Raw genomic sequence first — 26,137 nt, 5'->3', positions numbered from 1 at the left:
AAGCCCAATTGCTTTTAGTGACGCACTTTTCTCCAGGACACCAAGCCCTGCCAGTCTCTTGTGACATTATAACAACACAATGGGGAAAAGATTGCCAATGGAACACACTGCAAAGCTGTTTGCTTGTTTGTTTTGAAGTGGCCTTTTGTAGTTTGGAATATACCGCCTATGTCCCTGTCATTGTGATGCAAACCTTTTGCGAAAAGCCACTCGCTCTTGTTCGATTGATAAAAGGCCCGATCAATTATTTCCACTTTCAGAACAATTTATGTTGTGTATGTGGGCTTATTTGGGCAGCTGGCAGCTAACAAGCGGCAGCTTAGTGTGTGTTTACAGTCAAGAAAGCAAAGCCAACTGCAGGCAAGGCCCAAGTGGTGTGGCATTTACTGTCAATATATCAGGAAAGAGAAAGAAGTGATAAGGAGCGATTGGGAGAAGGACTGGGAGGAAGTTGGATAATTTGCAAACTTTCTGGGCTGAACAAACAATATGCATGGTGATCATGAAATTTTGATTTTTGAAGTGCAAATGGGATTTTAAATGCTCTGATTTAAAATTAAAGAATCTAACTTTCTAACTGTCTCTATTACTTATGTGAAGGCTCAAAAGGAAAAGCAAACAAATGTGGGGGAAAAATTGGGAATGTTAAGTGGGGTTGAAAATTGAAATGCAGGACCCAAGGAAGAATTCCATTCGTACTTCTTCATTTGCAGGAAAAGGAAGCATTTTTGAGGTGGAGTTGAATATACTGGGATTGTTATCCCTGCAGAAACATCAGAAGTCTTTCTCTGGAGAAACACGGAGCATCAGTTCTTACCATGAAGCAACTCACTGAAGAAGCTATAGAGCAATACATTCAGAGTAAGGTAAGGATGCTCCTTTTGTCTTTTGGAACTGGATTTTGTTTTCAAACCCTCAAAGAAGGAATCTTCAGATTATGGCCTTGGAATTTTACTTGAGCCCCAAGTCCAAGAATATGTACAAATATGCTACCTATTATCAGTATGTACAAATATATTACCTGTAGCATGCAGGCCCATAGCCAGGATTTCGTTTCGGGAGGGGGGGTGTGTGATTTTTTTTCAGGGGGGTTTCGGGGGGGGGGCTGAGTTGGGAGGGCTGAGTCTGAGTGAAAGAGGGTCTACCCTAGCAAACCTTTTGTATCATTACGCCAATACCCCCCATGCATATGGGATATATTGAGTATGGTGATCAGATCATGATATGAATAAACATAACAGTTTAAATAATGCACCAATAAGGCCTTTTCGCGAACCACCATGACAAATTTTTTTGGGGGGGGGGGCTGAAGCCCCTCGAGGCCCCCCCCCCCCCCCCAGCTACATGCCTGGTAGCATGTGGACTGGAGATGTTGCAAGAAAGTAATATAACTGCTGGGTTATATCTGCAGGTGGATGTGAGGCACCGAGTGGTCTCCAAAATTGTGGATGAAGTGCAGAAAATCATACAGCGGCTAACCACAGATATTAGCAACAAGGATCCCCGTTTCCAAGCAATTTCCAACTCTGGCATTCATAATGAGAACATGAAGGTAAGAGTGGAGGTTCTTTTGCCAGTGTATGTGTTCAGTGAATGAGTAATTGAGTCAATGCTCAGATCCATTCAAGGGTAAAACCATACTTTACATCATTATTATCATTACTATTAATATATTTTGTCTGTTTTTTCCCTTAAAGCTAGGGAAAATATTTTAAAAATCTCTTTAAGAAACAACAACAACACAGTACAATTAAAGCAATATAGCATACTGTTAAGAGCCCTTTCTTTTAAATCCTCGTTTTAAAACTCCTGTTGGAATAGAGAAGTCTTTCCCAGCTAAATGAAGGACAGCAAAGGGGTTTATTCTAACTTCCTTAGAAAGTTGTTCCAAAATCTAGAGAAAGATACCTTATAGGCTCAGTACCTATGGTGGAATGGACAAAAGATCCTCTCCTGAGGAACCCAGTACCTGGGGAGGATCAGATGGAAAGATATAGCTATATGAGTCATTACCAGTATTTACCAAAATTGTGCCCAGAAATTGATCAACAGCTTGTGGACCTGTTGCAGTAAGGAAGTTGCATGAACCCTGTGACCAATCCTAATGAACAATCTAGTCGCAACACTTTGGGCAACCTGAAGCTTGGAACATGTTACAATAATCCAGACAGATGTTGCGTGGCCAGATCAGCCACAGGTGGAATGTTAGAACTGGCCCAGGACTTCAACCCATGTATTTCAGGCTCCATTTCCATCCGCTTTGGAAACAGAGCTCCACAGGAGTCCCATGGAGGTCATCACAGGGTGAGACTTTGTGGGTCTTCCTTTGGAAATGAAGCCTGAAATCCCCAAATAAGAAAGTGACAGAAAGCAGGCGGTGGAGGGGTATGGACCTCAATACAGGAGGGACGAGGGATGGCTGGCCATCTCAGAAGATGGCAAAAGACAGGAGGGAAAGGGGTAATTCTGTTCCCTTCACTTTCCCTCACTTTCCCCCCACTGGTGGGATGAGGTCCCCAGTTTGTGCATCTCTCTGTTTGCTTCTGCAAAACTACAGTGCAGCAGCCTTAATGAGACATATGCAGGATTGGGCTGTGGGCAGCATTCATAAAAGAACCAGGAGCCAAGGAAGGAATATATTCCATGCATCTAATAAAGTAGATCCAGTCTGTGAAAGCTTCTGCTACAAACGTATGTATTTCAGGTTGTGTTCAAAGATTCACTTTGTACACATACTCCAGTAGTATATGATAGATGCATACATCTATCATATTATATGGAAGTGCTATAAACATATAAGTGCTATAAACCAGTTGCTTCCAAATGGGAAGCATTCAAGCAGGATATGAGTACAAGAACACTCCTGCTCATGTGTGCCACCATGCTGTCTCAGTGTCAGGATCCTATGTCTAGGATCCACCATAGTTTAAAGGGTGTGTTGCCTTTGACTGCTAAATCTGCTAAACCTTATTAGCTTCTCTGTGAGAATGTCATGGGAGATCTTATCAAGGGCCTTACTGAAATCAGGATATGCTACATCCACAACATTCCCTTCATCTACCAAGCTTTGCTTCCTTCCCATCACTCAGCTTCATTATATTATAATGGGGGTGGGAAGAAGCTTCCCTGATGACATTTTTTCCTCTATGTATTTTGTCTCTATGGAAGCCAGGGCTTATATAGGAGAGAAGGGTATGCTGAGAATCAAGTACTTTGAGGGAGCACAGCTAATTCCTGCAGCCTATGAAACAGGAGTGTGAACACAATTGCCCTTCCCTATTTCTCAGTATGAGAAGTAGAAGAAGCCAGGTCAGGATGGGTAGTGTATTTAATCTGGGAAGCAGAAGATGCAAGAGCTGTATTCTGAAATCCATCTTTCTTCTCTGCATTCCTGGTATTGAACTGTGCAGTGCTGTTTGGGATGTCATGTGGAAGTGGGATCTCGTTGTGTGTTAGCCAGGAGTGTCTGTCTGTTGGAGTGGGAAAGTCTAAATGAAGTTCAACAACATTGCTCCCCCAAAAACACACTAATTGGGTAAGTTCTGCTTGGAAGCTAAAGAATGGTAGGGTATCACTGTTTCTGCTTTCAGGCTGGATTTGGCTCACATTTCAATTCCAAACCTGCATTTCCAGAATGACGTCTTGTCGGAACCACCTTACAGTAACATTTTGGTAAATGTAAGAGGGTTTTGAGCTTTAAGGGACGCATTTCAAATTTTCAGACATAGCTGTACATAGGATGTAGTAATGTGCCTGCTTTCCGTCTCTACCAACCTATTCCTTTCTCACCTGAACAGCAGACAGATGAGGCAAAGAGAGGAGATGAGAAAGATAAAGGACTGGCAGGGTAGGCAGAGTTCACATGAAAGCAACAAGTAGCTTGATTCAGAACATGGCAGGATTGCATAGTGTGTTGCTTCATGCCTTGGGCTAGTTTGAAAAAGTCATACCTCAGAGTTACAGATTTTCTTGGGCATCACTTCAATTAGAAATGTGCATTAACACTTGTTGCTTGATTACTTTGCTCACTAATCACTTTTTTGCCTCTGTTGTATCTCTTGTTTCCCTTTTTGCCTCTGTCAGGATCAGCCAGCCTTACTGGCCAAATGGTCATCTCTACTTCAGGGGAAGCGCCCCTTCCATCCATCCATCCAGGTACAAACACCTTGCATGGATTTTGCCCCAGTTCCCTCATTTCTGTTTTCTGTTTTCAACGATACCTCATTAGATGGACATCACATTCTTCCTGAAATGTGTGTTGAAAGCAGAAACATAGTTTCTAATTTGCCTGCCACCTTAGTAAACCGCATGCCCTGTTTAATTCATAACATGCAATTGAAGACTGCTTTCTTTATTTACTCACAACTAGGTCTGATACAGATAAGGCTCGCTGTGCAAAGGCAGAGGAAGTTAAAAACACCCTCCCTAGGTTTTTCCTGAATCCTCCTTTCACTGGCACCAGTGGAACCCTTCCCTTCTTTTTAAGCCCTCACATATGAAGAACAGAGCATGAGAGTTGTGGATGCAGATGTATGGCTTTAAATCTGTGAGGTTTAAAGGTCTACTGACCTTCTTCTTCAGCTACCCTTAGACAGTGAAATTTCTGTCAGAAAGGACTAAACATCTGAATACGCTATAAAAATAAAACAGCACTATAGATCAATTCCTTTTTAGGCAAGCCCACCCAAATGATTTTTAGTGTATGAGTTTTAAATTATGAGTTTTAAACATTGGACTGTAATTATAAAACTGTATGTTCTTTTAAAGCAGGGGTCCTCAAACTACGGCCCGCGGGCCACTTCTGGCCCGCCAAGGGCACTTATCCGGTCTGGGAAGGAGGAGCGCCCCTCCCTTGGCTGGCTCACGTTGCCCCTCGGGCCTGACGGATAGCGTGAGCCAGCCAAGCCGCGCGGGGCTGCTCCTCCCTTGGCAGGCTCACGCTATCTGTCAGGCCCGATGGGCAGCGTGAGCCAGCCAAGGGCAGCTGCTCCGCGTGGCGTACTTGCGCGTAAAGCACCTCGCGAGATGCTTTACACGTGAGTAGGCCGCGCGGGGCTGCTCCTCCCTTGGCAGGCTCATGCTGCCCATTGGGCCCGATGGGCAGCGTGAGCCAGCCAAGGGAGGCTGCCCCGGCGCTCCATGCAGTCATGCCGGCCACATGATCTTGGAGGTGTCTACGGACAACGCCGGCTCTGACTTAGAAATGCAGATGAGCACCACACTCCAGAGTCAGACACGACTGGACTTCATGTCAGAGGAAAACCTTTAACTAGGAAAATTGTGCAAGATCCAGGGTGGGAGAAAGAGCTCTTGTCTGTTGGAGGTAGGTGTGAATGTTTCAATTGGCCACCTTGATTACCATTTCATAGCCTGACAGTTTTTAGGGAGAATCCTTTTTTGAGAGGTGATTAGCGGCCCTGATTGTTTCTTGTCTGGAGTTCCCCTGTGTTTGAGTGTTGTTCTTTATTTACAGTTATAATTTTAGATTATTTTTTTTAATACTGGTAGCCAGATTTTGTTCAGACTAGAAATAGGAAGATTTCCCACTCTCTGCTCCTGGAATTACTGCCTAAAGAGGGCTAGAATAAAACCCCTCTAAGGCCTCTTCCACACAGCAAAATAAGATATGTGCAATGTGCATAGGATTTTTTTATTGATTTTCTTTTTTAAAAAAACTATAGTCCAGCCCTCCAACGGTCTGAGGGACAGTGAACTGGCCCCCGGTTTAAAAAGTTTGAGGACCCCTGTTTTAAAGTGATCATAAAACCAGTGTTTTAACTGATGTTAGTTTTAAACTGATATTGTGTATGATTATTTTAATCTGTTGTTGTTTTCCACCTCAATCCATGGGAAGGGCAGGTAAGAAATCATAATAATAGCCACAATGACTATGTATCAGAGCACAGGGTAGCACAGTGGGTTAAACCGCTGAGCCGCTGAACTTGCTGACCAAAAGGTTGATGGTTCAAATCCAGGGTGCAGGATGAGCTCCTACTGTTAGGTCCAGCTTCTGCCAACATAGTACAGCATAACTTCCTTTTTTTCAAAACTTAATAAAACCCATTGTATGAATCAGAATTTTTTATTTTTTTATAATGTAGGCTGAGACCTAAAGTTTTGTTTTACGTAGTTGTGAAGATCAAATTAGGTAGGTGACGTCCCCCATTCTCCATACATTGAGTAAACTGATTTCTGGCATTTGTCATGACTCTTGCCAGCATAGCAGGCGTTATGTTGGCAATTTCTTCCTGGATGTTGGTCTTCAAATCTTGTAGGGTCCTTGGACGGTTCACAGAAACACGAGATTTCAAAAAACCTCATAGAAAAAAATCACAAGGGGCCAAATCTGGAGAGCGGGCCGGCCACTCCAAATCCGCTCGAAAAGTAGGTCTCAACGGCAAAAGCCCGCTCCTCACTGTCCCAACGCAGGATGGCGACTGAACTGTGTCAGGACAAAACTTTATACTCCCGCCTCTCGAACGAGACCACTAGCGCTCCGCTACGTCTTCAACCGACTGAATGGCGCACATTTTAAAAAAGGAAGTTATGCTGCCTCACCTTGTAGTTCGAAAACATGCAAATATGAGTAGATCAATAGGGACTGCTTCTGCAGGAAGGTGATGGCACTCCATGCAGTCATAGAATCATAGAATCATAGAATCATAGAATCAAAGAGTTGGAAGAGACCTCCTGGGCCATCCAGTCCAACCCCCTGCCAAGAAGCAGGAATATTGCATTCAAATCACTCCTGACAGATGGCCATCCAGCCTCTGCTTAAAAGCTTCCAAAGAAGGAGCCTCCACCACACTCCGGGGCAGAGAGTTCCACTGCTGAACGGCTCTCACAGTCAGGAAGTTCCTCACAGTCAGGAACGGCTCTCACAGTCATGCCAGCCACATGCACTTGGAGGCGTCTACGGACAACGCAGGCTCTTCGGCTATGAAATGGAGATGAGCATAATCCCCCAGAGTCAGACACGACTGGACTTAATATCAGGGAAAAACCTTTACCATTAGTAACTATGTATCATGGGTCTGAACTGGATAGTGCCCTACAGATGACTGACTAACGAACTAACTGCTTGCTGCTTGTTTAGCATAGAGTATAGTGAGTATAGTTTAACTTTGGCAGTGCTTCCCATCTGTGAGGAGGCTGGTCAGCCTGCTCAGGCTGTTACTCCAGACTCTTTATAACCAGGAGTATGGCGAGATAGAGATGGCAAACTGTTGCTTCTGCTCGTCAAATGAGAGGAGATTCCACCTGAACATGAGGAAGAACTTCCTGACTGTGAGGTGTTCAGCAGTGGAACTCTCTGCCCCGGAGTGTGGTGGAGGCTCCTTCTTTGGAAGCTTTTAAACAGAGGCTGAATAGCCATCTGTTAGGGGTGATTTAAATGCAATATTCCTGCTTCTTGGCAGGGGGTTGGACTGGATGGCCCATGAGGTCTCTTCCAACTCTTTGATTCTATGATTCTATGAAATGTGCTCCAGAAGCTGTTTTCAGGTACATATAATAAACAAAAAAATGCATGTTTGTCTTATCTATAGTAAAGTGCCCTCAGTATGTCTTCAGCCCTAAATATTTTACTCTTAAATTATCCCTGTCGGTAGCTCATATAGACCACATAACATTTTTCCTGCTCCCTCTCTTACGATGCTTGTCATGACTCCTGCTCTAACTTTCCCCTTTGTTTTACATTAATGCAGTTGCCTTGTGTAAGTGATACTTCTGGTTTGCTTACTCCTCTGAGTTGTGATACTGCTGTGCAACGTGTTCAATGTTCTTGGAGTAATCTCTGTACTTCTGCATGTAATGATTTTCAGGGTTTTGTTGCTAGCAAATCATGATGTGAAAATAGGGTTCACAATGTTTAATGATGCTATTCAAAATATGCAGATTAGAATTAAACTGTTTCAGCACATTGTTGTATTCCTGAAAGTTAACGTTGAAGGAACTGCCCTAAAGAAGCCATGGGTCTGTCGCTTTTGTTGTGTGCCTTCGAGTGGTTTGGTGATCCTAAAGCAAACCTGTCACAGGGTTTCACTGAGATGATATATTCAGAGGGGCTTCATCTTGGCCTCTGACACAGGAAGAGTATGACTTGCCCAAGTCACCAAGGTAGGTTTCCATGGCTGAGAAGGGATTTGAATCTTGATTTCCCAAACACTCAAGCAACTGCATGATGGAGACTGGTAAAAACCAGAGTCCTATTTTTTCAGGAGCCAGGAGTGCTATACAAGTCTTTCTTTGAACTATCCCCTTTCCTCCTTCTGTGATCATTGCCCATCTTTTCTTTTAGGACTTTATCACATTGGGATATATTCAGTTTCTGAGACTCTGAACCTGATTCCGAATGGATCCTGTCACATGACGTTTGTCCCATTCCATCAGTAATCCATTGAAATTCACCTGTAAAATGATTTATTTATTTATTATTTGAACTTATATGCCGCCACTCCCCTGGGGCTCGAAGCGGCTTACAAGAATGGCTAAAATCTAACACAGTTTAAAAACAATTTAAAACAATTTAAAACCAGCAATATCAAAAATCAAAGGCCTGTCGAAACAGATATGTCTTACATGCCCTGCGGAAAGCTGATAAGTCCCGCAAGGCACGGACTTCAGGTGGCAGAGTATTCCAGAGCGATGGTGCCACTGCTGTAAAGGTTCTGCGTCTCGTTGCTGTTAGACCCAAGGTCTTGACACTGGGAATTTCCAATAAATCTTGGTCCTCAGAACGGAGGGATCTCTGGGGTTGGTAGGGGGTGAGGCGGTCCCTCAGGTACATCAGCCGCAGACCATGCAAGGCCTTAAAGGGGAGTACCATAACTTTGAAAGTGATCTGGTGCTCAATTGGTAGCCAGTGCAGCTGTATTAAGATTGGTGTTATGTGGCATCTCATCGGAATTCCCGCAAGAAGCCGAGCAGCTGCATTTTGTACCAACTTGAGCTTCCGGATCACCGACAGAGGAAGGCCAATGTAGAGGGCGTTACAGTAGTCCAGTCTTGAGATGACCGTAGCCTGGATCACCATAGCTAGGTCATCCCTGGACAAGTAGGGGGGCCAGCCGTCTAGCCTGCCGCAGATGAAAAAAGGTGGTTCTACTGATGGCGGAGACCTGGGCCTCCATCGTCAGCAGAGGGTCCAAAAGGACTCCCAGACTCTTTACCAATGATGACGGGCATAGCGCCTCGCCATCCAGGGTAGGCAGCTGGATATCCCCACTACCCGGTCGACCCAGCCATAGGATCTCCGTCTTTGCTGGATTCACCCTCAACCTGCTGGCATGCAGCCATCTAGTAACGGCCTCGAGGCACTGATGGAAACAATCGGGTACAGAGTCCGTTCAGCCTTCCATCTTCAGCACAAGCTGAATGTCATCGGCGTACTGGTAACACTCAAGCCCAAAACCTCGAACCAGCTGAGCAAATGGTCGCATATAGATGCTAAACAACAGAGGGGAGAGAATGGCCCCCTGAGGAACCCCACAAGATAGAGGGGACCTCTCGGAGACCAGGCCTCCCCTCTCCACTCGCTGTCCACGGTTGTATTACATTTCTAACAAAACAAACAAACAAACAAACAGATAAAGCACAAAGATTGCAAGCTTGGTAGTTGATTAAATGTCCTTTGACAGGTATCTGGCCACTTGGAGTACCTCTGGTGTTGCCGCAAGAAGGTTCTCCATTGTGCATGTGGCAGGGCTCAGGTTGCATTGCAGCAGGTGGTCAGTGGTTTGCTCTTCTCCACACTCGCGTGTCGTGGATTCCACTTTGTAGCCCCATTTCTGAAGGTTGGCTCTTCATCTCGTGATGCCAGAGCGCAGTCTGTTCAGTGCCTTCCAGGTCACCCAGTCTTCTGTGGGCCCGGAGGGGGGGGGGGGAGTCTCTCATTTGGTATCAGCATTGGTTGAGGTTCTGGGTTTGAGCCTGCCACTTTTGGACTCTCCCTTGTTGAGGTGTTCCAGCGAGTGTCTCTGTAGATCTTAGAAAACTATTTCTTGATTTAAATCGTTGACATGCTGGCTAATGCCCAAACAAGGGATGAGCTGGAGATGTCACTGCCTTGTTCCTTTCACTATTGGCTGCTACTTCCCGGCGGATGTCAGGTGGTGCAATACCGGCTAAGCAGTGTGATTTCTCCAGTGGTATAGGGTGCAGACACCCCGTGATAATGCAGCATGTCTCATTAAGAGCCACATCTACTGTTTTAGCGTGGTGATGTGTGTTCCACACTGGGCATGCATACTCAGCAGCAGAGTAGCATAGCGCAAGGGCAGATGTCTTCACTGTGTCTGGTTGTGATCTCCAGGTTGTGCCAGTCAGCTTTCGTATGATATTGTTTCTAGCACCCACTTTTTGCTTGATATTCAGGCAGTGCTTCTTGTAGGTCAGAGCACGGTCCAGAGTGACTCCCAGGTATTTGGGTGCGCTGCAATGCTCCAGTGGGATTCCTTCCCAGGTAATCTTCAGAGCTCGGGATGCTTGTCTGTTCTTAAGGTGAAAGGCGCATGTCTGTGTTTTAGATGGATTAGGGATCAGCAAGTTTTCTCTGTAGTAGGCGGTAAGGGTACCTAGAGCTTCGGAGAGCTTCTGTTCTACCATTTCAAAGCTCCCTGCTTGAGCAGTAATGGCACGATCGTCAGCATAGATGAAACTCTCTGTCCCTTCTGGAAGTGGCTGGTCATTTGTGTAAATATTGCTCATTGATGGAGCGAGCACGCTCCCCTGAAGCAGGCCGTTCTTCTGTTTCCGCCATCTGCTTCTCTGGCCCTGGAACTCAACAAAGAAGCTCCTTTTTTGTAGCAGGTTTCCTATGAGGCAGGTGAGGTGGTAATCCTTTGTGATATTATACATTTTTCTCAGGAGGAGGCGGTGGTTCACAGTATCATAAGCCACTGACAGGTCTATGAAGACAGCTCCTGTGATCTGCTGTCTTTCAAAGCCATCTTCTATGTGCTGAGTCAGGTTCAGCACTTGCGATGTGCAGCTTTTGCCTTTCCTGAAGCCAGCTTGCTGTGGAATCAGACATGGGTCTATTTTTCCATAATTCTATGCAAAATACGTCTCTTTTCTCCAGAACTTTGTAGAGGTGACACAACAGGGAGATTGGTCTATAGCTTTTTGGATCATTACTGTCTTTACCTGGCTTCAAGATGGCGATGACTCTTGCTTTCCTCTAGATTTTGGGGATCTGACAGGATGCAGTGCAGTTGTTCATCAGCTCCAGCAGCCAGCACCTTGCTTTGGACCAAAGTTCTTGATTTGTTCCATCTGTAGATCATCCAGGCCAGCTGCTTTGCCATTCTCCACTGCAGGCTTGAGATTGCCTTGAACGGGGACCCAGGAAGTACCTAACACAGGCCACATCTACGGCACTGCATCATGTGATATAGGAAATGTATTAGCTTGGGGCATCCAAATGATGCTCCTGGCTTATTCATTTCAACCTGAAATAAATCTGATTATCCAGGTTTATTCCAGGTTTTAAAAATACCTGCAAAGGCCCAGATCTTAGCCATTCACATTTTGGGCAGCATGGAAAGACCTTAGATATAGATTCTGAACTCTCTTGGGTGACTGTTCCATCATTGTAATGTGCATGTGTACACACACACACACACACACACACACAATAATAATAATAATACTGGCTTATATGCAAGGTATTTGCATGGAAGTATTTATATGAAGTACATTCAATCAAGATATCTACTGTATTGGGGTGGACAAATTGAGCAGAATTGGACACCAATATTCGGCCTCAAGATGCTGCCAAAAATAACATAATCTGTGTGACTGGATAACATAACATAATCCTTGTGACTGGATACAAAATCAGAATACACTTCTGATTTTGAAAAAACACAAACCTGTAGAAATGTGAAAAAGTACTCTAGATTCTGCAACCTATTTGAAATATGATTAGCCATCCCAGAGACTCCCAGGAGAGGCAGATTACTCTGTTTGGCTAGTCCAAGTAGTTGGAGGGGAAGGGGACATTGAGGCCACATACAGGTGAAGGCTGCACTTTGCTGACCCTTAACCCATGTTTATTTATTTATTTCGTACATTTGTACCCCGTCCTTCTAAAAACAAAAAACTATCCCCGGAGGAACGGCTTCACAACAAGCACTCATTTTAGTGTTAATCACAAACATAAAATACAGTTTAAAACAATTCATTTAAACATATATTATATTAATAAAAACATTTGTTTAAAATCCCGCCAGTTTAAAATCAGTGTCTGGGTTGGTCCATTGTTCTTCATATCACATCAACTCATCCCAATTGCTGCTTCTATATGTATTCCAAGTTTGGGGAAATAATAATTTAGATATAAATATCCGAAAAGTATCTAATAATAATAATAATAATAATAATAATAATAATAATAATAATTCATTTATACCCCGCTCTATCTCCTCCTCATGTGCGACTTACATGAGGCCATGCCCATCAATATAGTACAAAACATAATGCAAAAACATAATAGCACCAAAAAATTTCTATAAAATGCAAAACCAATATAATAAACGACACAGCAATATAAAATCAAACATTAAAACACAGCAGATTTCACTGGGCAGGGCCAAATTGAAGGGTAAAAATTTAAAAACACTGGGAGATAGGACAATATACATTATAAGAAGGAGGATCCGGGAATGAGGAGGATTTAATTGTACAAGCCATAAAATAAAGTGCTTCTAAGGACATTTGTGCAAAGTTTGATCAGGGAGTATCTTACATTCAATCACTGAAGGCACATTGGAATAACCAGGTTTTCAGATTCCTCCTGAAGATTGCCAGCGTGGGGACTTGCCTAATATCTCCAGGGAGTGAGTTCCAGAGCCGGGGGGCCACCACAGAAAAGGCCCTCTCTCTCGTCCCCGCAAGTCGCACTTGCGATGCGAGTGGGAGCGAGAGAAGAGCCTCTCCGGAAGATCAAAGAGATCGTGTGGGTTCGCAGATGGAAATGTGGTCACGCAGGTAGGTGGGTCCCAAACCGTTCAGGGCTTTGTAGGTCAAGACCTGCACCTTGAATTGGGTCCGGAAAATAAACGGCAGCCAGTGGAGCTCCTTAAACAGGAGGGTTGACCGCTCTCAGTAATTCGCACCAGTTAATAATTTGGCTGCCGCCCGTTGGACCAATTGGAATTTCCGGGCCGTCTTCAAGGGCAGCCCCACGTAGAGCGCATTGCAATAGTCCAATCTAGAAGTAACTAAGGCGTGGATCACCGTGGCCAAATCCGACTTCACAAGGTACAGTCGCAGCTGGCGCATGAGCTTCAATTGTGCGAATGCCCTCCCAGCCACCGCCGACGCTTGATCTTCAAGCGCCAGTGCTGAATCTAGGAGGACACCCAAGCTAGAAAGGTCCCTGGATTGGGCTCTTGTTCTCCGTTTCCCCACCAAATGCTATCTTCCCCCATTTATGTTTTCTGTTTCAACCTTTCTGTTGATGTCTAGGTCTTAGCACCCAACCAGTTCCTCATCACCATCCCCTTGCTTGGCCTGTCTGGATACAAAGAGGGCCAGAAACGACACTGGCGTTACTACACAGCACATGGAGCCAGGCTCATGTCTCCTGTCAGGGATCCAGAGGATCTGCAGCAGTGGCTGGAAGTTGAGCAGTTCTCCAAGAGCCTCCAACAATGGCACGAGACGGATGTGAACATTGAGGGGGACCTTGTACCTGCTAGAGTCTTGGCTGTCTTCCGAGAGCTTGTGGAGAGATCAATTGTGTCTTGCAATCTCATGGGTGAGTTTACTGTAGAAAGGCACAGTCTTTTTTAAAGCATCTCTCCCTTTCTCACAGTCAATTGCAAACACTCACAGCCTCCTTGCACTTCTTCAGACCATTCAATCACTTTCTTTATTTCATTAATAATCTTTATTAATGACTTAGATGAAGGGCTAGAAGGCATGATCATCAAGTTTGCAGACGACACCAAATTGGGATAGCCAATAGTCCAGAGGACAGGAGCAGAATTCAAAACGATCTTGACAGATTAGAGAGATGGGCCAAAACTAACAAAATGAAGTTCAACAGTGACAAATGCAAGATACTCCACTTTGGCAGAAAAAATGAAATGCAAAGATACAGAATGGGTGACGCCTGGCTCGAGAGCAGTACGTGTGAAAAAGATCTTGGAGTCCTCGTGGACAACAAGTTAAACATGAGCCAACAATGTGATGTGGCGGCAAAAAAAGCCAATGGGATTTTGGCCTGCATCAATAGGAGCATAGTGGCTAGATCTAAGGAAGCAATGCTACCCCTCTACTCTTCTTTGGTTAGACCACATCTGGAATATTGTGTCCAATTCTGGGCACCACAATTCAAGAGAGATATTGACAAGCTGGAATGTGTCCAGAGGAGGGCAACTAAAATGATCAAGGGTCTATGAGGGTCTATGAGGATCAAGGGTCTATGAGGAGCGGCTTGGGGAGCTGGGCATGTTTAGCCTGAAGAAGAGAAGGCTGAGAGGAGATATGATAAAAAGGTAAAGGTAGTCCCCTGACATTAAGTCCAGTCATGTCTGACTCTGGGGTGTGGTGCTCATCTCCATTTCTAAGCCGAAGAGCCAGCGTTGTCCGTAGATCATGTGGCCGGCATGACTGCATGGAGCGCCGTTACCTTCCCGCCGGAGCGGTACCTATTGATCTACTCACATTTGCATGTTTTCGAACTGCTAGGTTGGCAGAAGCTAGGGCTGACAGCGGAAGCTCACGCCGCTCCCCGGAATCGAACCTGCGACCTTTCGATCAACAAGCTCAGCAGCTCAGTGCTTTAAACCACTGCGCCACCGGGGGCTCCCGGAGATATGATAGCCATGTATAAATACGTGAGAGGAAGCAACAGGGAGGAGGGAGCAAGCTTGTTTTCTGCTTCCTTGGAGACTAGGACGCGGAACAATGGCTTCAAACTACAAGAGAGGAGATTCCATCTGAACATGAAGAAGAACTTCCTGACTGTGAGAGCCGTTCAGCAGTGGAACTCTCTGCCCCGGAGTGTGGTGGAGGCTCCTTCTTTGGAAGCTTTTAAGCAGAGGCTGGATGGCCATTTGTCAGGGGTGATTTGAATGCAATATTCCTGCTTCTTGGCAGGGGGTTGGACTGGATGGCCCATGAGGTCTCTTCCAACTCTTTGATTCTATGATTCTATGATTCTATGATTCTCATATCTACAACAGCATTGTCCAAGGCCCTCTCACAGATCTCTGCACGACTGCCTTGATTCCAGTAGAAGCTGGCAGGCATTTGAATCCTTAGAAAGAATTCAGGGATTACTAAAGATCTTCTAGGTATGTGTTATGTCCCCGTGAGAAAACACAAGGCAACTTCCAATCCTTATGCATTTGGCATTTTGAACCTTTGAGGCACAGTGCAGCTGGCAAAGAAGAAACAGATAGCCTCCGGAGATTAGCACTCGGAAAGTCAAGAATCTTGCTAAGACCACACAGGGAGAAGACAGACTTTTCCTATTAGTGCTGTTTCTTCTATGCCATTTACTTCATAGTTAATGTGATGCCTTTAATAGTCCCATAAACCAAAGAGATGGAATAACAACTGCTAAAATTGGCTAGGAACAGGAGCACCAAAGTAAATGGCATGGACGTTTTAATATAATATGTCATATAATGGTCCAAGATATACAGCAAAATTACCGTGTCCTGCCACTGAGGGCAAAGCATTGCATTTTCTCTCTCCAACTTTCTGGTCCTTTCTGTGTCCTGTCCAGTTTCCTTAGTTCTTTAGTGGGACCAAGGAATCTCCACAAATCTCTTTAGTGAGTGGTAAATAAAATGGAACTATTCATATCACAAGTGAAAGAAATCATATATCATAATTGGCCATGCAGACTAGTTTTGTCTACAAAACGAGCTCAGACTTGCCAGGGACATTAAAAACAATAAAAAGGGCTTCTTTTCTTGTGTGAGTAGAAAAAGGAAAAACAAGGAGGCGATAGGACCTCTTCGAGGAGAAGATGGGGCAATGCTGACAGGGGATAGGGAAAAGGCAGAACTACTTAATGCCTTCTTTGCCTTGTTCTTCTCACAAAAAGAAAGTCACCTTCAACCTCAGCAAGATGGAGTGGATGAGGGATTAGAGGACATCCAATCCCAAATTGGGAAACAAGTCATCCAGGAATACCTAGCCGCTCTAAATGAGTTCAAGTCCCCAGGGCCAGATCAACTACACCCAAGAGTATTGAAGGAACTAGTGGAAGTCATCTCGGAACCATTGGCAATCATCTTTGAGAGTTTGGTGCCTTTGGTGCCTTTAGGGTATTTAAGTGTGCATTATTTATTATATAAACTTCTGATTATATGAAGAGATCCACAGACTCCAACCCCTTCTACACAGCCATATAATCCAGATTATCAAAGTAGATCTGCTTTGAACTGGATTATATGAGTCTATACTGCCATATAATCCACTTCAAATCAGATAAATATGGATTTTATATGGCAGTGTAAGGGGCCTCCATCTACTCCTATATCTCTCTCCAGCCCACCCACTCCATTTGGTTACCCAGAGTTTGCTTCTTTGAATGTGCTTCTTTTGGTGCCATTACTAGAGACAGGAGTAAAACAACAAGAAATAGTACTAAGCCAACATAACAATGATGACATTATTGTTGTTGTTGTTGTTGTTGTTGTTATTTCTTGCCCGCCTCTCCACACAGCTTGAGGTGGGTTACAACATTGGTCCTTCTATTTATTTATTTTATTTATTTACTATATTTCTATACCACCCTTCTCAGCCCGAGGGCGACTCAGGGCGGTTTACAAAACTGGCACAATTCGATGCCACAATAATATAAACAGTTAAAAGCATATAAACATCCTTAAAATTCCATGAACAATAAAATCAATAAAACATAAATCCTCCATATATAATTTCCAGAATCTTTATCCGATTGCAATTGTCTACTTTCTCTGTTCGTGCTCAGCCACAAGTAAAGATACCCTCTTGCTGTCTCTTTTCCAGACAAAATCAACATTTTAGAAGGCTTCAGCTCAGCGGTTCGTGTTGCTGTTGAGACATCTGATTACCAGGTGGAAGTTGAGCTGACTCCGACTATTGAGATCCCAACCTGTTGGCCCCAGAAAATCAAGTGGCCCCGATGCTTCAAACGCTGGCCTTGCCAGGAAAAAGTGCAATGTGTTAAGGTACCAGGTGGAGGCACATCATTGTAGGCCAAATTGACAGCCTCATCCTGCTGAAAGGAAAGTATAGCTTATAGAGAGTACTCTTTAAGCTATAAGAATTTAAGCTATAAGAGGACACAGTGAATTGTAACATCCATGGTAGCCATTTTAAAGAGATTGCTGGGTTAATCTATTTCAGTATTAAGGCAGGGTAAGGAGACTTGTGTAAGCTGTTAGTAAGGAAAGTGCAACAATATCTTCCTGTTACAAGGACAACACAACCTTTCCCCCACTAAATGTTTTCCCCCACTGATTTCTTAAGTCTTTCCTAAGAAAGATGGTAAGGTGTGGGTCTAAGCCAGCGTTTCTCAACCTGGGGGTCGGGACCCCTGGGGGGTCACGAGGGGGTGTCAGAGGGGTCACCGAAGACCATCAGAAAACACAGTATTTTCTGTTAGTCAAGGGGGTTCCATGTGTCAAGTTTGGCCCAATTCTATCGTTGGTGGAGTTGAGAAAACTCTTTGATTGTACGCAAACTATAAATCCCAGTAATTATAAATCCCAAAGGTCAATGTCTATTTCCCCCAAACTCCACTAGTGTTCACATTTGGCCATATGGAGTATTTGTGCCAAGTTTGGTCCAGATCCACCATTGTTTGAGTCCAGTGCTGTCTGGATGTAGGTGAACTACAACTCCAAAACTCAAGGTCAATGCCTACCAAACCCTGCCAGTATTTTCTCTTGTTCATGGGAGTTATGTGTGCCAAATTTGGTTCAATTCCATCATTGGTGGAGTTCAGGGTGCTCCATAATTGTAGTGAACTATAAATCTCAGAAACCACAACTCCCAAATGACAAATGACTCCCCACAACCCCACAAGTATTCGGATTTGGGTGTATCGGTTATTTGTGCCCAGATTGATCTAGTGAATGAAAATACACCCTGCATATCAGATATTTACATTGCGATTCATAACAAGAGCAAAATTACATTTATGAAGTAGCAACGAAAGTAATTTTATGGTTGGGGGTCACCACCACATGAGGAACTGTATTAAGGAGTCGCGGCATTAGAAAGGTTGAGAACCACTGGTCTAAGTACATTTGCACTGGAGATTTGCAGAATATTTTCTGGATGCAAAACCCCTCCACTCTACATTTAGGGGAACATAGCAGATAGCAATCTCTTGAAGAGTGGGTAAGGGCACCATTCCCATCAGTTGCTACAAGGTTCAGCAAAAAAATAAATCCCAAGTTCTATGTATGGCTCTTAAGGCAATACTTTCTTTCATATCCCCTTTTGTAATTGCTAAAATGTGGTGTCTGTCTTCTTGTCTCCACTAGTAGACCATACATACTATATCCTGCCTTTCTCTTAATACAGGATCCACAGCAGCTTTGTGTGTGTGCATGTGCCTTCATTGTGCCTGTCAACTTGTGTTGACCCCATGTTCTTCATAGGGTTTTCTTATTAGTTCAGACATATTTAAAGCCTGTTGTTCATTCATTCAGTCATTTCCGACTCTTCATGACTTCATGGACCAGCCCACGCCAGAGCTCCCTGTCAATCGTCACTACCCCCAGCTCCTTCAAGGTCAATCCAGTCTCTTCAAGGATCCCATCCATCCATCTTGCCTTTGGTCAGCCCCTCTTCCTTTTTTCTTCCATTTTCCCCAGCTTCATTGTCTTCTTTAAGCTTTCCTTTCTTGTCATGATGTGGCCAAAGTACTTCATCTTGGCTTCTACTATTCTTCCTTCCAATGAGCAGTCAGGCTTTATTCCTTGAAGTATGGACTGGTTGGATCTTCTGGCGGTCCAAGGCACTCTCAGAACTTTCCTCCAGCATCACAGTTCAAAAGTATCTATCTCCCTTCGCTCAGCCTTCCCTATAGTCCAGCTCTCACATCCGTAGGTGACTATGGGGAATACCATTGCTTTAACTATTTGGATCTTTGTTGCCAGTGTGATGTCTCTACTCTTCACTGTTTTATCAAGATTGGTCATTGCTCTCCTCCCAAGAGACCTGGTATTCACTGATAGCCTCCCATTTAAGTACTGATCAGCACTTACCCTTCTTAGCTCCCATGATCAATAGGAATCTAGTGCCATTAGCAGGGCTTTTTAAACTTTTTCCACCCTTTACCTGTTTTCTCCTGAGAACTTTTTATGTTACCCTGGGTATATACGTATATAAAATAGGTATAAAAATCAAACATAGAATTTGCAAGACTTACTAAACAGGCTGATTTTCCTTTTTGTGGAATACAGCTGAAGCATTTTCTGCACAGTTCACTGTGAATCCTGCATGTTGCTGCTAACAGATTTGTGAAAATGGATGGCGTTCAGAAACCTTTTGCTCCCACCAAATTTTTTGTAGCCCCAACATTGTGTTAAGGGGCCTCATTTAGGGTTGGGACCCAGTGTTTAAGTAGCAGTGGCTTTAAGATATACAGACCCTATCAAGGCAACCTACAACCAACTAAAACAAAGCATTTTAACACTATTCCTTAAACACAATGAAACATGGACTTCTATTAAATATACAAAATTTAAAAAGGTGAAATATACTTTTAAAAACCCAGCATATCTGATGAAAAGCTTCATCTCACAAAATGAATCAAGAGTCAAAAATCTGCCTACATAAAAAAAACCTTTGTTTGTTGATGGAAGGAAAGTAGAGAGGTAGCTAAGTATATCTCCCATGGGAGGGAATTCCACAAACCAGGGGCAGGTACTGAAGTTGGATCCCCACTGATACTTAATCCAGTTTCTGAATCCAGATTATCTGCTTTGAACTGGATTATATGAGTTTACACTGCCATTTAATCCAGTTCAAAGCAGATAATCAGGATTCAGAAACTGGATTACTTGGCAGTGTAGATGAGGTCTCAGAAGGTTCTGTCTTGTGCCCTCACCAAATGTGCTTGTGAGCAAGAAAAAGCTGTCCCATGAGGATCTTAAAACTCACCCCCTTATAACACTGGCGTTTTAACGCAGGCATGAGCAGAATTTTGGGAAATGTAGTTTAGGGTGGGGCCTTTTGAATACTCTGCTACATATGTTTTTGCTTTCCCAAATTACATTTCTCAAAATTCTGCTCACACCAGAAGAACGGGGCTATCTGCATTACAGCCCCAGTGTGATAAGGCTATCAGCGATGCTCATAGAGATGTGGTTTTTCAAATTTAAATGCTTTCCAAATACATGCAGAGATTGCTTTCATGGGAAGATCATGTTCTGCAGTATTTCTGACATACTTTTACTGTAGCATAATTAAGTAGACTTTAATTGAACATTTGGGGTTTAAAACAGTTTTCATAGTAATCATTTCCACCTTTGACCATTGGGGTAGGTGTAACCTAAATTACAACTTCATCGCATGGGCAAAATTGCCCGTCTTACAACAGTTTGAGTTCACTTCAGGTACGGAGCCCCCCCCCCCCCCCGATCCCATCACACATCGTAGATCTACTTTCAACAGGATTCCATGCCTGAAGTGAGGTTGAACTGTCATAAGAGGCAACGCCGACCACACTGGAAGCTGACCGTGTTGCATAAAAAAGAATGGGGAGGGGGGAGCTGGGTGGTGATGCTTACCCTCATGGAATGAGGTAAGGGGCAATGCAGGGGTGCAGGGTGATGGGTCACCCACGCCTTATGCTGGCTTTCGCCATGATCCATGGCAAATCCCCTCACTATTGCTCGGCATACTGATCTCAATGTGATGATTTTTTAGTGGATGGAATAGAAATATAATCCTACTGGGAGGCTAGTCAAGTGTCAAAGCATGCGACCAACTTCCAGGATGTCCTCTATCCCCTCTTCCCTGTCCTTCACTGCTCAACCATTTAAACTTTTTCTGCAGTCCTTTGGTTTTGATCTCTTGGCCGCTTCCAATTACCATTGGCACCTGAGTTTTTCACGAGCTGAACACATTCTGATGCAAGGACTTGATGAGGACGGTGGTTGCCGGATGACGTGCTTCCGGGTCATGAGGCAGATGAAAGAAGATGTCTGGTGTACAGGAAACAAGCCGATACTCACATCTTTTCACCTGCAGGTGTGTGTAGCAAACAACTGCATCTGAGGATGAACACAACAGGGGACTTTTTGGCAGTAACAGCTGGTGGTTGTAATGTCTGTAGGGTGGCAAGTTTGTTATTGTCCACATGTTGAAGTTGTCCAAGGCACAGGATGTATTTTAGGACATTTGATAGTTTTTTTTTAGCAGAATGACTAGTTGCCTGTTGTTTTCTAGGAGAAGAAGAGCAGAGAAGAAAACAATGAATGTAGTTTTTGGTGAATGCATGATCTGCTAACCCCTCCATTGGGAAAATAGCTTAGAAAGAAGAAGCATGAAGCTTTTTCAGATCAATGTCAGAACTTCATGTGTTCACTAAAGGGACACATTAGATTTAGGCAGCTATACTGTGGGCTGTATGCCAGTAATATATAGTGGCACGAAAGGGATTTCTCTTTCCCAATGACTGCATATTTACCCTGGGGACGTACACAGTGCCACCTTTCTCCATTGTCCTTTAAACCTAGAAAAGAAGTGGGGCCCTCCTCCTTGTTGGGTGCAAACCTTGTTCACCTTCCCTGTAAAAAGAGTAAATGGAAATAATCTGCTGTTGCTGAGTTAATCTGTAATCCCTCCTATGAGGTTTTCTGGCCTTGCAATTAAAATACCAACACAGGAACATTATTATTATTTTTTTGCTGGATGACTGCGTCTTAAGTATGGTTTGCTATGGTTTCTTAGCCTGGCAGGAAGTTGTACAGGATTACAACTTTCAGCAATATTATCCCTGTGATACAATACTTTGACTTTCAGTGATACGTCAGTTAAGCATTCTATTTGTTCAACTCTTTTGAAATAAGGAAGTTGCAAAAGAACATAAAATTAACCATAAAAATCAGCTACATGGAAACCTTTATTAAAACAACAGTGGCATGGTGCCATTAAATAACACCCATTGTATCCAGAGGAACAATGAATTCCACAGATTCTAGTGTAACACAATAAGAAGGCAGTACCTCCGGATTTCTTACTCTAGCAAAGCTCCAAGTCCCTTCTTTTGTACTGAATACTTTATGTTATAGCAACATTCCCCACATAGGATGAATTTTATATTATAATTGTCAGGAAGCTCCACACCTTTTTTTTCAGTCTCCCCAAAAAATTATTTGATCCCAACAATCAACAAAATTTTGCCATACAGGACTTATTTCAATATACATAATTCCAAAAGTAAATATTCCTTAAATGACATTTTATACATTCCTTAGTTGTGTATTGCCCAACACCCCGCCCTCCCCCCATTCTCTCCTCCCCCCTAGAACAGCAGTTCTGAATTATGTCATTGCATCACACCTCAGCATAAGAAGAATTCAATAAGAGTTAGGGATGAGTGGACTACCTGTTAATCTTTGCATTCCCATTGGAAAAAAAGGATATTGATATCTTGATATCATACAGAATGGGTGACACCTGGCTCAAGAGCAGTACGTGTGAAAAAGATCTTGGCGTCCTCGTGGACAACAAGTTAAACATGAGCCTACAATGTGATGTGGCGGCAAAAAAAGCCAATGGGATTTTGGCCTGCATCAATAGGAGCATAATGTCTAGATCTAAGGAAGTAATGCTACCCCTCTATTCTGCTTTGGTTAGACCACATCTGGAATCATAGAATCCTAGAATCAAAGAGTTGGAAGAGACCTCATGGGCCATCCAGTCCAACCCCCTGCCAAGAAGCAGGAATATTGTATTCAAATCAACCCTGACAGATGGCCATCCAGCCTCTGTTTAAAAGCTTCCAAAGAAGGAGCCTCCACCACACTCCGGGGCAGAGAGTTCCACTGCTGAACGGCTCTCACAGTCAGGAAGTTCTTCCTAATGTTCAGATGGAATCTCCTCTCTTGTAGTTTGAAGCCATTGTTCCACGTCCTAGTCTCCAAGGAAGCAGAAAACAAGCTTGCTCCCTCCTCCCTGTGGCTTCCTCTCACATATTTATACATGGCTATCATATCTCCTCTCAGCCTTCTCTTCTTCAGGCTAAACATGCCCAGCTCCTTAAGTCGCTCTTCATAGGGCTTGTTCTCTAGACCTTGATCGTTTTAGTCGCCCTCCTCTGGACACATTCCAGCTTGTCAATATCTCTCTTGAATTGTGGTGCCCAGAATTGGACACAATATTCCAGGTGTGGTCTAACCAAAGCAGAATAGAAGGGTAGCATGACTTCCTTAGATCTAGACACTATGCTCCTATTGATGCAGGCCAAAATCCCATTGGCTTTTTTTGCTACCACATTACATTGTTGGCTCATGTTTAACTTGTTGTCCACGAGGACTCCAAGATCTTTTTCACACGTACTGCTCTCGAGCCAGGCATTGTCCCCCATTCTGTATCTTTGCATTTCGTTTTTTCTGCCAAAGTGGAGTATCTTGCATTTGTCCCTGTTGAACTTCATTTTGTTAGTTTTGGCCAGTCATCTCTCCAATCTGTCAAGATAGTTTTGAATACTGCTCCTGTCCTGTGGAGTATTGGCTATCCCTCCCAATTTGGTGTCATCTGCAAACTTGATGATCATGCTGGATGGCCATCTGTCAGGGGTGATTTGAATGCAATATTCCTGCTTCTTGGCAGGGGGTTGGACTGGATGGCCCATGAGGTCTCTTCCAACTCTTTGATTCTATGATTCTATGCCTTCTAGCCCTTCATCTAAGTCATTAATAAAGATGTAGGTGTATATTGAGATATCATTATGTACCTACATTTTATTTATTTATTTATTTAACTTGTATACTGCTACTCCCAATTTGGCTCGGAGCGGTTTACAGAAACAGATTAAAACAACACAATTAGCTTTAAAAATAACCATAACAATAACAATAGGCAACTAGAACAGGCATAGCCTGAGTTGTTCACCCATCAAAAGCTTGCCAGAAAAGAAAGGTTTTACAGGCTTTCTGAAAAGCAAGTAGATCTCGGATGGTTCAAGTTTCGACCGGCAAGGCATGCAGATACAGTTACTCCAAAATATTTTTAAAATTACAAAATCCCAAACACTTCTGATCCCAAGTATATTGAGCAAGGGATATTCAACACGGGGCTTTATTCCATCAGAAAACAACAGTGAGTGTCACCAAAAAAGTGTTTCTGCTTAGAAAGCAATACTGTATGAAAACAATTTACCACATGGTTGGGATCGATGGCCCAAAACACTTTCTGTTCTATTTGAAGGAAACTTGTTGTGCCTCAGTCGTTACTTCTTTGAATGCCTCTTGCAGATGGTGCTTTTCTGGACCTGTGAGAAGTACCCTCACTCCAAAGACTGGCGCTGCTTCCGCACAGGCTTCCTGCGGCTGGTCCAGAAGCTGCACAAGTGTGTGAGCCAGCACTTCCTGAAGCACTACTTCATCAAGGGCACAAACCTGCTGAAATATGCCAATACCAATGATCTGGATGTAGTGGCAGGCAAACTGTCTGTTTTCTTGGAGAACCCTGTGCTTCCCCTCGACTGAGAGAGATGGAGAAAGCAGCATCCTAGCCAGGCTTAGTCTTGGTCCTTCATCCCCCTCATATGGCTATCCTACAGATGATAAGTAGTGACATAGAGGACAATGCAGAAGTAAGGCTGTTTGGGCACAGCTATTTACATTGAAGCCAACACCTTTAAAATGCCTAAGAAGACAAACAGTGCTACCGGTTAATTGAGAGTGGACAGTGTGAAAACAGTGCTCCCTGATATTTCATTTTTACAAACGTTATGGGCTACAGACCCATAAGCAGCGTTGCTGTATTGGAAGCTGAAGGTGAAGAAAACAAGTAACTGTAGTGCTCTGGTTGCTCAGTTTATTCCTCCCCAGTTGCAATATCAGGATTACAGAGAGAATTAGTGTGTTTGAAAAAGTTTGGGAGCATCTAGAGAGAAGTATCGAACATGAGTGTGCATGTGGAGGCTTTTAAAGGTTGTCTTCCTTAGTTACTAAATGTTCCAGTTGCTAAGATCCCTTATATCTGTCTCTTTTTTGCTCTTCTTAGGCCCCTTCTACACTGCCATATATCCAGATTATCAAAGCAGAAAATCAACATTATCTACGTTGAACTAATTATATGAGTCTACATTGCCATATAATCCAGTTCAAAGCAGATAATCTGGATTTTATATGGCAGTGTGGAAGGGGCCTTAGTCTGCAGTTTGGTGCAGAGTTTCTCTCCTCTGATTATTTCTCAGAGAGGTCTTTCAGAAACAAACTAATGATTCCTATTTGACTATATGCACAAGGAATGGTGCAGTATAGCAGTTCACTAAGAAATGCACTGGGGAATGCATGCCCTTGGTTCCTTGTCAATTTTGCATATTATAGGCCTATCAGGGGGACTGTGACATATAATATATACATAATGTGACATATAATATGTATTATATGCCACAAACCCCCTGATTTGGTTCCCAAATCCCAGCGATAGCGATATGCAAAAGTCTCAACCCCTTTCTGAACTGCATAATATAAGAAACCCTCAGGATTTCAGCCTAAATTGGAAAGTGTGTATAGCTGCCCCTCTGTTTTTGAATCTGTGGATTTAACCATTCATGGCTTGGAAAATATTGTTGATTTTGTGACATGTTGAGAACTATGTTGATGTGTAGGCATACAATGCTGTAGCCTCTTGCCATTTAGGCTCACTGCCATTTTACAACAGTACTGTATATAATGGAACTTGAGAATCCACGGGCTGTCATATCCACGAGGAGACTTGGAACCAAACTCCAGAAGATACTAAGGGCTCATTGTATATAGACACAAACTTCTCATATTTACTGTTGCTGCTTTCTTCCACCACACATACAATTGCAGTGGAGTTCAAAAATGGCCTTTGCTCAAGGGTTTAGAGCAAGCTATTCATTTTTATTGCACTGCGTTGTCCAATTGTTATTTCCTAGTTTCTTGAAGCAGCCCCCCCCCCCCCCCCCCCA

The 26,137-nt window shown here is 43.5% G+C and overlaps 1 protein-coding gene across 2 annotated transcripts; it reads left to right on the top strand.

Moving 5' to 3' along the window:
* Positions 1 to 261: 261 nt before the first annotated feature.
* Positions 262 to 26,121, top strand: MAB21L3 (mab-21 like 3). Of its 2 annotated transcripts, none has more exons than XM_067464061.1 (8): positions 262 to 360; positions 714 to 866; positions 1,412 to 1,552; positions 4,084 to 4,155; positions 13,471 to 13,762; positions 16,996 to 17,177; positions 21,022 to 21,216; positions 24,447 to 26,121. In XM_067464061.1, exons 2-8 carry the CDS (start codon positions 819 to 821, stop codon positions 24,678 to 24,680), a joined length of 1,164 nt encoding a protein of 387 aa, XP_067320162.1. In that variant the 5' UTR covers positions 262 to 360; positions 714 to 818; the 3' UTR covers positions 24,681 to 26,121. The 2 variants fall into 2 exon arrangements, with proteins under 2 accessions (XP_067320162.1, XP_067320163.1); XM_067464062.1 differs by having other exon boundaries at positions 266 to 496.
* The last annotated feature ends 16 nt before the right edge of the window (positions 26,122 to 26,137 follow it).

Source organism: Anolis sagrei, chromosome 2 (assembly GCF_037176765.1).
Source record: "Anolis sagrei isolate rAnoSag1 chromosome 2, rAnoSag1.mat, whole genome shotgun sequence".
Classification (NCBI taxonomy): Eukaryota; Metazoa; Chordata; class Lepidosauria; order Squamata; family Dactyloidae; genus Anolis; species Anolis sagrei.
The sequence above is the reverse complement of the archived record's forward strand: the minus strand, read 5'-3'. Positions and strand labels throughout refer to the sequence as shown.